The sequence below is a fragment of the Thermobia domestica genome, chromosome 15 (genome assembly GCF_964235325.1).
Source record: "Thermobia domestica chromosome 15, izTheDome1.hap1.1, whole genome shotgun sequence".
Lineage (NCBI taxonomy): Eukaryota > Metazoa > Arthropoda > Insecta > Zygentoma > Lepismatidae > Thermobia > Thermobia domestica.
Genome location: NC_137468.1, coordinates 39434807 through 39451655, shown reverse-complemented (window position 1 = coordinate 39451655; position 16849 = coordinate 39434807). Strand labels below are relative to the sequence as shown.

Below are 16849 nucleotides of genomic sequence, written 5' to 3'. Positions count from 1 at the left end.
CAAAGGGCTCGTTCATTGGCGCATATTCAGGAGAATAATATATGGTCAGCCTCTTTGCTTCCAACATCAGTCCCGGCTTTCTGAAATATTGAGCTCTTATTTCTAATGCTAACTACTAATTACTATACAATTATTATACTAATTTATACATAATTATATTGGAGGATTCTTACCTTTTCCTGTTTGTTGGTTTGTGCACATCGCTCAACTGTTTTATAAGAAACTTACTGAGTATATTCTCCACATTACTGAAATGTTGATTACCAACTGCCAACTAGGAAAAGAAACGTTATATTATTATTACTGTAAATATAAATAAAAAAACAATGTCATACACAAGGAAGACTAACTACCTAGGTATATGGTGACTAGGTATGATATGAACGGTGTAAATCTGATGTATATATATATATATATATATATATATATATATATATATATATATATATATTAGTGTGTGAGTGTGTGTATGTATTAAAGAAATCTGACGGTACAGTTCTCACTGACACGGATAGCATCTTAAATAGATGGAAAGATTTCTTTGACGATTTGCTTAACACGCAACCGAAAACTAGTGTGCGTGGAGAAAATGAGATACACACCACAGAACCGTATATTCCAGAACCCAACCGAATAGAAGTAGAAACTGCTATAAAGAAATTAAAGAAACACAAATCTCCGGGTGTAGATGAAATTCCGGCTGAGTTAATTTTAGCTGGAGGCGAAAAATTGTGGAACAAGATACACCTGGAACAAGGAAGAATTGCCACAAGAGTGGAAAGAATCAATGATTGTTCCAATTCACAAGAAAGGCGACAAAACTGACTGTAATAATTATCGAGGCATCTCCCTTCTGTCAACATCCTATAAAATTCTTTCAAATATTCTATTAGCAAGACTGACCCCCATATGCAGATGAAATTATTGGAGATTATCAATGAGGATTTAGACGGAATCGATCAACTATCGACCAAATATTTACCATTCGCCAAATACTCGAAAAAAAGTGGGAATACAATACCCCGGTACATAAACTATTTATTGATTTTAGAAAGGCGTACGACTCGGTTAGGAGAGAAACATTATACAACGTCCTTACAGAACTTGGAATACCGAGAAAGCTAATTAGATTAATTAAGATATGTTTAAATGAATCCCAAAGTAAAGTCCGGGTAGGAAAATTTTTGTCCACGAGCTTTCACGTCGAAAATGGCCTGAAACAAGGAGATGCGTTGTCGCCATTATTATTTAACTTCGTTCTGGAATACGCTATAAGGAAAACCAAAGATAGTAACCAGGGCCTAGAATTGAACGGTATTCACCAGGTTATGGCATATGCTGATGACGTAAATTTAATAGGTGATGATAGGAGAACAATAGAAAGAAATGCAGAGATCTTACTAAACGCTTGCAGGGACATGGGTTTAGAAGTAAATGCAGAGAAAACTAAATCCATGGAAGTGCGTCGGGACCGTAATACAGCAAATTATGGATGCGTTAAAATACTAAATAATACTTTTGATAAAGTGGATAGTTTCAAATACCTAGGATCAATATGAACAGAGGAAAATCATATGCACGGAGAAATTAAATGTCGACTAAAAGCAGGGAATTCGTGTTACTGTTCGGGTCAAAATCTCTTGCCGTCGCGAATTCTGTCGAGAAATTTGAAGCTTAAAATATACAAAACGGTAATCATGCCTGTTGTTTTGTATGGCTGCGAAACATGGTCACTTACTCTGAGGGAAGAACATAGACTGAAAGTATTTGAGAACAAGGTCCTGAGACGAATATTCGGACCCAAGAGGAACGGGAATGGGGAATGGCGGAAACTTCATAACGAGGAACTACATAATTTATATGGTTTACCCAACATTGTTAGGGTCGTCAAGTCTAGGAGGCTTAGATGGGTCATGTAACTAGAATGGAAGAAAGTAGAGACGCTTTCAAAGTCTTGACTGGAAGACCAATCGGAAAACGACCATTAGGAAGACCTAGGCGCAGATGGGAGGACAATATTAAGATGGATCTCGCAGAGATTGGAATACAAAGTGGAAACTGGATGCAGTTAGCTAGGAATAGAAGTCAGTGGAGAGCTTTTGTGAACGCGGCATTGAACCTTCGGGTTCCATAGGCCATAGAGTTAGTTAGTTTAGTTAGAGTGTGTGTATGTATGTATATTTATTAGGATGTCCCTTATATAAGGTAATTTTGCAATTTCGTGTTACGTTACGCACATCCGCGAAATGTACTCTATGTGACCGTAAACACGCATCAGTGAAATAGCAGCTTCCTACGAGAAAGTTAACCCGTGCCGGCTTGACGACAAAGTCATGAAATAACGTTTCCACATTAGAATATAATTTAGAATTTCCAACCGTGATAAGGGAGATACTAAAAGAGACAGAGAAACGTAACTTTGTAAGAAACAAGTAGAGAAAAGAGTACATCACCGAATAAACAGTGTTGCTAACCGAAGAAAAAGTTACGTTTTTTATAAAACAAATTACCTAAATTGGATATAATCATGGGGAGCAACAATGAAAATAAAGACAAAAGAGATGATAAGCGCAGATTAGTATTGCAAACGTTTCGAGAAATAACATGGAGAATATATATATATATATATAAGAAATTTAGGAATAAAATTGGACGAAGAACGTTTATTTGATGAATATGTAAAATTAATATATAAAGATGCTACGAAACTTTTATGATTCTTTTTAACACAATACAATAATGTTAAGAATATTGACGCATACATTTCATTGTACCAGATTTTAATTAGGCCTAAATTACAGTATGCATCTGTAGTTTGGAACTCTATAGCTAAAATATACGTACGTAAGATAGGGCAGATTCAAAGAAGACTCATTAAATACGTATGTTTTAAAACTGAATATAACCTTACTGCGTTTACGTATGAATAATGGCCAGTAATTTTATACCTTGACTTACTGAAAAATAATCGTATGTTAAATGACCAAACACTAGTAAAAGAAGAAAAAAAACTTTGAAAACAATATATTTTCTGTATATATCTAATGCAAAACATTTTAATAAATATTCCTAGATTTAGAGCAAAGAATAATATACGTCAACAATAGTAATAGATCTGTTTTATATAGGCTATTTAGGAACTATGAAAGAAATGACAACGTAAGTAAATCATGAATTGTATCTTCAAGTGATTTAATAACATAGTATTAGTATAAACAATGTGGTAAGAAATATCAATATCTGGTACAGAAACGGAATTTTAAGAAACAGCTCACGGGTGCCTGTATCCTTCATATTTGTGTATTTAGTTATTATTCTGACATAGTGCTGTATTCGGCTTATTACTGTTCCTAGCACCACAAATAAACTATATTATTATTATTATTATTATTATTATTATTATTATTATTATTATTATTATTATTATTATTATTTGTAGTAGTAGTAGTAGTAGTAATAATAGTAGAGAAGTAGAAACAGGAAGGAATTATTGCATTTGACTTTAATATGAGTGTTAATAGTTTTGTTCCAACAATATGTTTAGTTTCATCTGATTTGGTGGTTCACACCATATAGAATCACACTTTATATATGTATTTGTTAATGTAACAGATATTAACGTGATGATTAAATACATAATTCGTTGACTTCTTTAGTATCTCAGTAGTCGAGTGTTCAACACTAGTTTGTAGAGTCGTAGGTACTATGTAAGTTTTATAATAACCAATCACCACGTCATAAGTTTCTTTAGATACTCCCATTTTCAGTAGTAAAAAGTGGGTATTCCCATTCCCATTTTAGTATCATTTTAAGAAATATTAACCTTGTTTATCGTAAAATGATATAATGCATAATGCTTTTCGTTGTCACATCTGTTATGTATGTAATAGGATATAATTTGGTATATGCATTTTTCGTAACGAAGGAAAATATCTACCAGGTTACACAGAAATAATTTTGAAAAGAAATGTACAATATGAGGGCACCTATAGGATGGTTTGTCTGCAAAATATTATCTTCGATTTTTGAACTGTATATTAATAAAGTTACAGGTTTTATTTTATAGGGGCAACGTATTTTATACACCATTCTCGCAAAAGTATTCAAGCATTTCATGCAATTTACAAAGTTTATGAATTGTAACTTATAATAAACTGACACTTGACATTGCATATCTCATGATCGTAGAGATTTTAAGCAATACTTCTGTTAATAGCTAAGTACATTACCTGGTTATTTAAAAAAATCTTATTCTGGTTGGTTTGGATTTGGGTTTAGCGTCCCGTTCAGCAGCGAGGGCATATGAGGCGTGGACTTAGAGCTTAGCGTGGGATAAGCTCCCGCCGGAGTCATCGAAGCCGGGTCTCCCACGGCAAAGGCGCGTGCGCTATCCACATTGCCACGCGGAAGCTCATAGTTATTTTAATGTAGTTATTTCTAAATAAATATTAAGTAGTTGACAGTGTTATATACCACTACTCTTCAAAGTACGTTTCACAAACATTTTAATAGAAATTATTGCGTGAAATGTACAACTACTTGCACAAGGACTCGACTTTTGCAGCGTTAAACCAAATTCGCATCTTATTGTTTTGTTCGACCAATTCTTTACTTAATTTCCGTTTGAGGTAGTTTTTCCTGTTGTCTTTTATTTTTATTTTATTATTCTGGATGCTTCCAGGTAGACAATAAAGTTTGCCAGGACCGAAATATCGAAAGTACTACCTTAAAATGTATGCGGTGAGATTGAGAAAAAAGTCCTGGAAAGACGCCAGGATGGCTTACCGTGAGTTATGAGCCCGGGAACTGTCGATTGCTAGACGAGATTACTAATCGTTTGTCTACAGCGGATTGACAATCTCCTTGTTAATTTCTAGATTTATATATTTTTTAAATATTGTAATATTGTGTGTGCTATTGTAACTTCTAAGAGCTGGCAGTTTATATAATTAAGCTATTCTTTAAAAAAAAAAAAAAAAAATGCGTTCTTCTTACCCCAGCATAGTAATCATCCAATGCAGTCTTATTAGTGATAAGCCAGTCAGGATACCCAATCCATTCCTGCATTGAATCAGCCTTTTCAATGGCAAGAGCTTTTGTTGTATCATCCATCCATTCGGCTTCCTGTACAAGTTCTCGGAAGGCACATCTAAGATCTTTAACCATTTTAACTGCCTATAGAGCAAATTACAAATAAATACAATTACAGATGCATATATATTACCGTAATCCGTTTTGGTACTTACGATACGGGATGAATTATTTCATGATAATCGTGTCACATATAGTCCTACTGTCATTAGGATGGGTATAAAATGTGGTATCTATGGCTGATGTGTTTGGTGATTAGATAGTACCGGTATGTTTTTTCCTGAGTTTGATTAAGAAAAGAAAGACATGATACAGGTATGTGACTTAAATCCTTCCGACTTTGCTGTACTAGGCGTTTTAAAATTTAAGATGAATGTTATGAACGTCTGGCACCTTTGGAGAAGGCTACTGTAAATTTTCACATATTATATATATTAAATACATTTTTATATCCTTTTTCCTCATTTATATACACAGTATAAATAAGTATCTAACAACCTCTTCTCTAAGTAACTGTAAGAGCACAAGAACCATACAATGTATTACGTTCAAAAATGATGACCTGGCACAAATAGTCAATGCCAATGATCTTATCGTTGTAAATAGTAGTAAACATGTGAAACACATTAAGATAGTGTGTTGTTCAACAGTTTTCCTATTACTCACAGATTTTATATCTACTCTAAGTATAAAACCTGTTAAGTTGTCCATTTCTCGAATAGTTTGCTTTTGATAGCGTTTTTTCTGAAACTACGGAGATTCTTTCATTATTATTTTGGCTGATATTGTTATTTTCTGCTTAATTATTATTATTATTACTATTTGGAAATAAAAACCTGACTCGTTTAAAAACTCAAGTTCGATATTTATTGTAACTCTACAATATCAGCATTTAACGAAAAAAAAGTATCCAAAGTTGTGACAAATGCCAATCAATACAGTTTGTTGAGATGAACAAAATAACATGTGTGAGTGTAAAAATCTCTTGCGTAGTTTTCAAGAAAAATGAATTTCTTTGTAAATCTTAAAATTGATGCTATAAGAGAACCATGCAACTTATCTATGTGAAACTAATACTGGAATATAATCTCATTCAGCTCTTCAATATGAGACTAGCAAGATACAATACCTAGTGTAGTTAATGAGATATAACTCAAAATGTTGATTAACTATTACATTTTAATTTCTGTTTAACAAAACAATTGTCCAAAGATAAGATATTACTAGTCGATAGATCATTTCGATCTGAACGAATTAAGATATTTGAAAGTAAATTTTGATGTGTAGCTATCGTGAAAATTAATAAAAGGACGAAATTTTGTAACATTAAAAATTATGTCCTTCGTCTACAATAATAACAGACATTTCGTTTTTTGTGGGAAATAGTTGTGATTTATTAATGTACTCTATATGTAACAAAATATACTGTTAACTATTAGATTATTATATATATATATATATATATATTTTTTTACAGTTTACCTACAAATTTATTACAATTCAAAATTATTCGACATTCAACTAAAATAACAACAGGCATAAATGAGGAATGGAACAATAATTGCTAACAGAATAACAGAGAAATATAATAATTTGAATAAAATTGTAACAATTGCAGTAAATAAATTTATGAAATTACTGCGACAAATAAATTAAATCAACAGGAAATATATTTCGATAGTCGAACCAAAGGAAGGGGTAGAAAACCACCTATTATCAATGGCATCATATCTAGTGTTATTGTCTGCTTTTCTACGCCATCCAATGATATTACACCTTATTTGTATAGTATGTCGTCCAGTTGTATAAATGTTCAGTGTTGTTCAGTCTTTAGAGAAGAAACACCTCATCTAGTTCTTTTCCATGTGGTAAGGTGCCAAGAACCGACGATACGTTGCCACGTTGGATAGCAATAGATATGCGTTGAATTAGGAAAGATGTTGAACGAATATCTCCAGTAACGATAGAAAAGCGTCTGCCTACTTCTCTAATAAAATCAAGGTTTGCAGATCCCCAGGCACCACTAGTCTCGATGGCAATTGAAGCAAAAATAAATTTATCAAGGAGGTTGTTATATTTCCTTTGCTTTTCTACTTCTCTACAACTAGCAACAGCTCCAGCATACTATTAGATTATATCTACTGTTGTTTTTCTTTTCTTAACGGTGGTATATACCAAATTTCACAAAATTAAATCCCCACGTTAAGCGGGTTTGCATATCCAGGCTCCTAACTATGAAAATATTTACGCTCACTCCAACCTCAATCATTTCACGAATTCAACCTGTTTTACGTATATTATTAGGACATAATATCGATTGTGATTTATTCTAAAAACACTTTTATACATTGCAAGAGCTGTAACGTCCAAATATTTACTGAGAACTCATAGTCGTATCTGAATAAACAAAAGCGAGTATGGAACAGTAAACTGCTTTCACAAAAGGCAAAAGAAAGTGTGCAAAGGCATACAAAACGGTCGAGTGGTTTGGGTCGATACACTATCAATCACATGTTTGTGTGTTCAAACCCGGTAGCAAGTTGTTTCTTTTTTTGTGTCTTCCTATTTTCATCCGGAGGCTGAAAATATTTCTTTGAGTAACTCATTGAAAACTTCTCTTGTTTCAAATTTGATTAGAACGGAACATTATATGAATTGCGAATCTTAAATCCATAGCTTAAAAAAAAAAAGTATACTCACTACTCAATTATCCTCTGATTTGTAACGAAAAACTATTTATAAACAGTGGTGACTTCAGAAAATTATCCTCGGGGGGAATTTCAATATTCGGGTGGAGGGCAAACATTGGTAGTCCACATTGAGCACGATCGAATATATGGTCCTGAAGGCGGAAATTTCTTAGCTCGAGAGGGGTCTCAAATTCTCCCTCAGATCACGTCCTCAAAGCATCATTGCTTAAAAGCTTTTCGTAACAAATATAATATTACACTTGTTCCTCGTTCTACATTTAGAATTGGTAAACTCATAACTTATAGAGGATTATTATAAAAGCATAAAAATTACAATACCAATCATGTATAAATTATCCTGTAAGTTACCAACTTTGGGTCAGATTAAAACTCAAATATTTCTTTTCGGATTGCACTTAGAAGTAAGTCCTCTCTATATAATCCTGATTGGAAAGCCATGTATAATTCTAATTAATTAATCAATATTTATACAAATTTTTTTTTATTTTACTATTTTTACTATTCAATATTATATACACTTCATTTCCAAAATCAAAATCTCGAAAATGTATATTGACGAGTGCAGATTCGCAAATAAATGATTATTTATCATATATTCGAAATTCTATTTAATCGAATCCGACAAGAACACAGACAGAAACATCGAGAACAGGTGAAAAAAAGAGAGAAAAATTGGCGGGGATTCGAACTTAGTTCGTATGGTGCTTTATAAGCCGAACGCCTTAGACCACTCGGCTATGGTAACAACTAGTGATTGTAGTAAAGGCTTCGAGTAGTAGTCTTATTATAGAATAACATTTTCTATTGCCTAAAATTTAAACCTAATTTACTTTGATATAATATATCTATTAATTTGTTTCATGAACACGTTTTCGTTACTTTGATGAATGATATATGTTGTTGATATAGATTCTATTACACGTTCTTTCGTAAATATTATAGAAGTATAAGGGTTATTTATGATCTTTTATGGAAATTGACTGGCGCATGCGCAGTACACAGACAGTTCAATTGGAAGGCAAAAAGATAACGCTAACACACTGTTAGAATGTTTCATCGCTGTGAAGTATAAAGAACAGCTAAAATGTATTTTACGCTTGAAATTGCGTAAAGAATCACCAGGTTAATGTTTGTCCAAGTTCTCACTGATGAACTGGACTCATGAAAAATAATTAATATTGTCATTACTGCAGAATATGAAGAATAAAGAACGTAAATTACACCACATTGTTCTGGAATTCGAACCTAGCTAAGGAAGGGACAATAAACAAAATGTGATTTATTCATTCGAATTGAGATAATTCAGTGAAACTAGAAATTACACAATAAAAAGGAAAAACATCGTTACAAAGACAATAATACTTTTATCCGAGATGTGGAATGAAGTTATTAATTAACTGAAATGAAAGTAATATTGGGCATGATATAGAGTAAGGAAAAAAAGTAAATGTATTTTTAGAAACGTTCAAGTAAATTCACAAATACTTTTTCAAGATATACTACTCTTCCTTTACGTTTTAACGAACTAATAAGTAAACAAGAAAAGGAAAAGAATGAAGAACGAAAGTATTGCTCTTGAAAAAATATAATAAATAAATGAAACTTAAATAAATGTTTACACAAAAAATAACACACTAGTACTTCGTGTAATCACCTCCAGAGTCAATAACTTCTTGAAGTCTGGAGGGAATACTAGATACAAGTCTCGAGCAATATGACGGTGTGTCACGAAAATGTTGCCCACAGTTCCATAACATGATTTTGAAGAAACGTTTGGTCTCTGTCTTCACGTCTCTCTTCCCATTCTTGCACCATGTAGGCCCACAGATGTTCAATTGGGTTCAAATCTAGGGATAGAGGGGGCCACTCAATACAAATTAACTCTGGATGTTCACTTAGCCACTCTCGTGTTTGCCGGGAAGTGTGAACAGCGCTGTTGTCATGCATAAATATATATTCTTCCTGTTCGGGGAAGTTTCTTTCTAAGGACGGTAACAACGTATTTTCGAGGATATTAATGTAAACACTGCTGTTCATTCTCTCAGGCACAGCAACTAAATCTCCAGGACCAGCAGCCGTCATGTATCCCCAAAAGTGTGCTGATATTCGCCCTGAACAAGAAGTTCTGATAATATTTTGTTCAGCATACCTGGTTCCGCGCGGTCTATACAATATAACTCTGCCTTATTGGTTAGACTTGAAAACATTCTCGTCGGTCCAGATGACTAAGTCCCAATATGACTGAGGTTGGGTTATGTTATTCTGTGCCTATTCCATTCGTTTGGCCTTGTGAGTTTCAGTCAGGAGAGTCTTCCTAGCGGGTCTTGAACAGTGTAGACCAGCCCCCAATAATCTTCTTCTTATTGTTTCGTGAGAACAATTATATTCTCTGGCTTTGTCCAAGAGGATTGACGTGTGGCGTAGAGGTCTGTTGATTACTTCTGTAACTAAAGCTTGATCTTGAGCTGCAGTTGTCACTTTTGGCCTTCCACTTCTTGACCGAGACCTGAACCATTCACCACCTTCTTCATGTCGCTGAACCCATTTCTTGATCGTTTTCTTGTCACATCCCAGATCTCTAGCGATCTGAGGCACAGTTTGTCCCATTTTTGCACGGCCTATGATTTCTCCTCTCAGAGCAACAGACAGTTTTCCACAACCTTTAGAGCGAGGCATTTTCAGAACCTGTTAGAAATTTGCGTTCTGGCGTGTATGACAAATGTCGGTAAAGTGCATCTTTCTGTTTCTACTGCGCATGCACCAGTCAATTTTCATGAAAGATCATAAATAATCCTAACAATTGTTGTAATATTTATGAACGAATACGTAATAGAACCTATATTAACAACATCATTCGTCAAAGTAAAGAATACCGTAAACATAAAACAATTTCAACAGACTATTACATCAGACCAAAATAGGCTTAAACATCAGAGAATACAAAATAAATTTCATACTGTAACAAAAGATTGAACATGAAACACGCTTACTATATTTTCAACTTGTCACATTAGCCGAGTGGACTAAGGCATTCGGCTAGAGATTCTGAGGCACCATTCAAGAGTAGTTCGAATCCCACCACAGTACAATTTGGTTTTACTTCTTCTTGACGTTTCTGTTTGTGATCCTGCCGGATTCTATTAGATATAATTTCGTAATACGCTAAAATATACGTAATATTTGAAATTCTAAACCTCCCATTTTTACATTTTTCAAGCTCAGTTGAGAAGAAAGAGGGAAAATGAAAGTACAAAGATTTACAATAGACTAGTTAGCATTTACTGTCATTGTAATTGTGGATATTTTATTTATGAAAATGTATAATGAACTAAAAATATATTTAGTAGGTCACATGTCTCCATTTTTCGATTCTAACTTGAAAGTTACAGTTAAGGCGGTGACATATCAAAGACCCAGGGGGTTGACGGGGTTGTAACCCCTCCCATTGAAACTTTTATATTCTATTGAAATAAAAAGGTTTTCAGTTTATAATCTTGGAAAAGCAACAATCTCTGTGTGTGGAGGACGGTTTATTTATACTACGATTTATCACTTCCAAATATGTAGTAGATGTGACTGGATATTGTGCATAATCATTCAAGAAATATAACACAACAAAGGGACTTCGTAAACCCTTCACGCCACCCCAGGAGGAGAAAGTGCGTCCCGCCGTCCCTCGGTTGGGAACTACTGCTTGCGAGGGAAACATTCTAACAGCGTGTTAGCGTTTCCTTCCTCGCCTTCCAATTGAACTGTCTGTGTACTGCGCATGCGCCAGTCAATTTCCATAAAAGATCATAAATAACACCGATACTTCTATAATATTTACGAAAGAACGTGTAATAGAATCTATATCAACAACATACATCATTCATCAAAGTAACGAAAACGTGTTCATGAAACAAATTAATAGATATATCAAAGTAAATTAGGTTTAAATTTTAGGCAATAGAAAATGTTATTCTGTAATAAGAACTACTACCCGAAGCCTTTGCTACGATCACTAGTTGTTACTATAGCCGAGTGGTCTAAGGCGTTTGGCTTATAAAGCACCATTCGAACTAAGTTCGAATCCCCGCCAATTTTTCTGTTTTTTTTTCACCTGTTCTCGATGTTTCTGTCTGTGTTCTTGTCGGATTCGATTAAATAGAATTTCGAATATATGATAAATAATCATTTATTCCCGAATCTGCACTTGTACAATTACATTTTCGAGATTTTGATTTTGGAAATGAAGTGTATATAATATTGAATAGTAAAAATAGTAAAATAAAAAAATATTTGTATAAATATTGATTAATTAATTAGAGTTATACATGGCTTTCCAATCAGGATTATATAGAGAGGACTTACTTCTAAGTGCAATCCGAAAAGAAATATTTGAGTTTTAATCTGACCCAAAGTTGGTAACTTACAGGATAATTTATACATGATTGGTATTGTAATTTTTATGCTTTTATTATAATCCTCTATAAGTTATGATTTTACCAATTCTAAATGTAGAACGAGAAACAAGTGTAATATTATATTTGTTACGAAAAGCTTTTAAGCAATGATGCTTTGAGGACGTGATCTGAGGGAGAATTTGAGACCCCTCTCGAGCTAAGAAATTTCCGCCTTCAGGACCATATATTCGATCGTGCTCAATGTGGACTATCAATGTTTGCCCTCCACCCGAATATTGAAATTCCCCCCGAGGATAATTTTCTGAAGTCACCACTGTTTATAAATAGTTTTTCGTTACAAATCAGAGGATAATTGAGTAGTGAGTATACTTCATTTTTTTTTTTTAAGCTATGGATTTAAGATTCGCAATTCATATAATGTTCCGTTCTAATCGAATTTGAAACAAAAGAAGTTTTCAATGAGTTACTCAAAGAAATATTTTCAGCCTCCGGATGAAAATAGGAAGACACTTAAAAAAGAAACAACTTGCTACCGGGTTTGAACACACAAACATGTGATTGATAGTGTATCGACCCAAACCACTCGACCGTTTTGTATGCCTTTGCACACCTTCTTTTGCCTTTTGTGAAAGCAGTTTACTGTTCCATACTCGCTTTTGTTTATTCAGATACGACTATGAGTTCTCAGTAAATATTTGGACGTTACAGCTCTTGCAATGTATAAAAGTGTTTTTAGAATAAATCACAATCGATGTTATGTCCTAATAACATACGTAAAACAGGTTGAATTCGTGAAATGATTGAGGTTGGAGTGAGCGAAAATATTTTCATAGTTAGGAGCCTGGATATGCAAACCCGCGTAACGTGGGGATTTAATTTTGTGAAATTTGGTACAATCTAACTAAGGGATTAAGCTTTATTAGTTATTTAGTTGTCACTTATTTATTATGTTTTTCATCCTCGTTTCGCTATTACAAGAAACAATTAACGCATAAAACAATTTAGTAATTCCTTCATACTGTGAGTAGGATGTAAATTAAGCGCTCAGCACTAACCAACTCTATGGCCTTTGGAACACGGAGGTTCAATGTCACGTTCACAGAAATTCTCCATTACTTGTCCTTAATCAACTGGATCCAGTTTGTACTTTGTATTTTTATTTTTGGGAGATCCATCTTCATATTATTTTCCCATCTGCGCCTAGGGTCTTCCTAGTGGTGGGTTTGCGATTAGACATCCAGTTAAAACTTTGAAAGCGTTCCTATTTCTTTCATCCTGGTTACATGACCTACCCACCTGAAACTCCTAGACTTAATGGCTCTAACAATGGTAAGTGGTTCAAATTATGCACTTCCTCGTTATGAACTTTCGCTATTTCCCGTTCCTATTCCTCTTGGGTCCAAATATTCGTCTCAGAATTTTGTTCTCAAGTACTTTCAGTCTGTGTTCTTCCCTCAGAGTAAGCGACCATCTTTTGCAACCATACAGCAACAGGCATAATTATAATTTTATATATTAGCTTCTCGCGACCACAAAATATTTCGAACTGAATAATAACACGAATTAACTACTTTTAGTCGACATTTAATTTCCTCGTGGTTTTGGTTTGTTAATATTGATCAACGCTACAGTCATTTTAAGTGGAATGTAATGGTGGACAATAAGTTGAGTGCATCACTACACTAATCATTTTGGAGGCAAGAGGTTGACCCAGGCCTAATCACCAGGTCAAGACCTGTGAAAATTTAACACCTGGGCAGGGGCGTAAATAAGGGCCCCGCAGACCCCGCATCGCTGGGGAGCCCAAGCCATCAGGGGGCCCCCAAATCGTGAAGTAGGACGTAGAAAAGGGGCCCCACTCCACATGATCTGCGGGGCGGCCCCCAAGCATTTAGTTACGCCACTGTACCTGAGAAACAATCTGTCATACGAGGCTCAGGCCATCGTCAAATTCCCACCTTTGAGTTGAGCTACAAGCATCCATTCGATGCACCTGGCTGTTTGATGGAACAGAAAGTCCAATCGTCAGGATCATCTTTGGTTTCATTCCATTTGCGCTAGCACACTTCAGTAGCAGTTTGTGAGAATTATTGCCAGAGCTCTGGAACAATGAACTAACATTGGAGGAGAGCACGACAAAAACAAGGCAGGCTCTATCCTATTCTAAAGTTAATTTCCTTCCTCTCATTCTCCCTCTTTTACTTTCTACATAATCATGTCTATATTTCATGATTTTGTAACCGTTGAGTTTCATTTATGCAGACTACGCATAAACCTTTATGATTTAAAATGTATGGTAACTGTCAGCTTCCATCCCCAAATTACATCCCTTTGCTTGAGTTATTTTGTAATTTGCAAGCAATTCTAAAGTAATCATCTGAGCTATTTGAGCTGACATTTCTTACCTGCATAATACTTATTAACCTGAAATATATTATCATCATAATAAATAACATAAAAGTATGAACTGTTTTTTTTAAAAAAAGTACTAGAATATCAAATAAGATATTTTTCTCACCTGTGATTTAGCTTCCGTATCAAAGAATTCTTTGACAAATTTGTAGCTAACTGCCAAACCTAGAAAATTATTTAGCCAACTAGTGCAGTCCTTCCACCTGAAAAAAAAAAAATAATTTATATTACTCATGAAAAAGTAAGCAAAATACGTATTCTTTTTCTTGTCTTCATCCCGGCGAAATTAAAATACCGCTAATTTTTTACAGTAATTATGTGATATCTTCAAATAGATAAAAGATAATTGAAATATGGAACAAGAGCGCCCTAGACAACATTATTTCGCGTGAGGTACCGTTATCACAAGTCACCTAGTGGCTTTATGTTTCTAGCTGTTTAGAAACGCGAAAATAAATGCCGATTTTCAAAATGGCTCGAAATCGAAAGCAGATAAGTGAGTCGTGATAACGGTTTCTCATGTAAAATGATATTGTCTAGGGCGCTCTTGTTCCACATTTTGATTATCTTTTATCTATTTGAAGATATCACATAATTAATGTAAAATTAGCGGTATTTTAATTTCGCCGGGATGAAGATTCTTAATAGATTTTGAAAAAAATAATTTTAATACTTCTGCAGAGAACCCAATAAAATAAACATAACACACACAAAAAAATAATATTTCAATAATGATAAATCAATATGATATTTAATCTTATTTAATGTTTACGCTTTGACAAGTATTGTAAAAAAATGAACTAAAAAATGAAAAATAGAAGCATCAGTTGATTGCAGTTTGCCTTTTTCTTATCCAGTCTGTTTTCATCAAATATCAATATGAGTTGAGTTGATTTTGAGTTTAAAGTCCCGTTCAGCAACGAGGCTATATGAGACGTGGACCTACTGATTAACGTGGAATCTGAACTACACGAGCTCTCACCGGGAATCGAACCCGTGTCTCGCACGCCAAAGGTGTGCACGCTACTCACTTAGCCACGAAGAAGCTCTAAATATCAATATGAAAACTGCCAGAAATTGTTGGAGAATCGAACGTTATGGTAATATCTAACATTCTGCCATGAGGAACAAAGTACATATATAACGCGTATGTGCATATATTTATCAGAACTTGAGTTTGCAATGCAAGACGAGTCCAATTAAAAAATTTATGTTTCACAACAGTCATATTAGGATAGTCTAATGCCAATATTTCTACGTTCTTTTTCTTTGTTCTGTATGATCAAAATTACTTGAAAGAAATAACAATGAAAGTCTGACACAATTCCTTCAAGATACATATGTTAAAAAAAACTATTCCTATATTTCTCAAAACAAATTATCATTATTGGCTTATAAATATAATTGCAAACCAATCAGAAAGCCTTAATACTATTTCTTGTTCACCTCAACCATAGATTGGTGTGCAACATGGAAATTTTAAAACTTTTCTCTCGCTTGGGAGAGCTGTTTTATACTTTGATAAGGTCTCTTCTTCGCAACTGCATCTAGATATTACAACCTTAATACAATTGTTATATAAATCTTCACATAACCTGGGCTGCAGTTGGGTTGCTCCAGTCAAAACTCGGTCAAATTGAAAGCTGAGGTCTCTAAACTTCTGTGTTGTTTCTGTACAAAGCATTTCTACAAGGCGCCAGTTTAAGTAATTTGCTGAAAAACAATAATCAATACATGAAATTTTAAAACGGTATGTGTAATTAAAGATACATGAAACGTCTTAATAGTAAGAGTAACCATCTAAAGAGAATCGAAAGATGTTACTGGATGTCTGACATTAATATCATAAATCCACTAAATTTCTGAATTTTATATAAAGATACAAGTTTATCAAATTCTATTTTTACTTGAATACTCCCTTCAATATTGGTTGCGCAAGTTACATGAATAGCATACAGTATAGTTATGGTGTTGTCTAAAGATAAGACATATATACTATTCAATAGACCACATCAAGCTGAACAAAAATGAGAAGCTTAAGGGTGAATTCTTATGCGTAGTTTTCGATATAATCGAAAAAAAATAATTTTATGGTACTAATTAGAAGGTATGTCGTTCGTTGCAAATGTGCAATCGATAGGTTTATATTCTGCTGGAATAGATTTATACTGTATGTGAAAAGTTTGCTACATTCTCTTTCTTTGTTCTGTATCATCAAAATTACTTGAA

General features: G+C 34.0%; 1 protein-coding gene across 1 annotated transcript in view; it reads right to left on the bottom strand.

Moving 5' to 3' along the window:
- Positions 1 to 16849, bottom strand: part of LOC145671839 (neprilysin-11-like) — a 77473-nt gene that overhangs the window by 16598 nt on the left and 44026 nt on the right. Inside the window, exons 10-13 of the mRNA XM_081741065.1 lie at positions 16216 to 16333; positions 14727 to 14823; positions 4996 to 5175; positions 174 to 274 (exon numbers count right to left, since the gene is read on the bottom strand). Of these exons, the coding sequence (XP_081597191.1) occupies positions 174 to 274; positions 4996 to 5175; positions 14727 to 14823; positions 16216 to 16333 (496 nt within the window). The remainder of the gene's footprint in view (positions 1 to 173; positions 275 to 4995; positions 5176 to 14726; positions 14824 to 16215; positions 16334 to 16849) is intronic.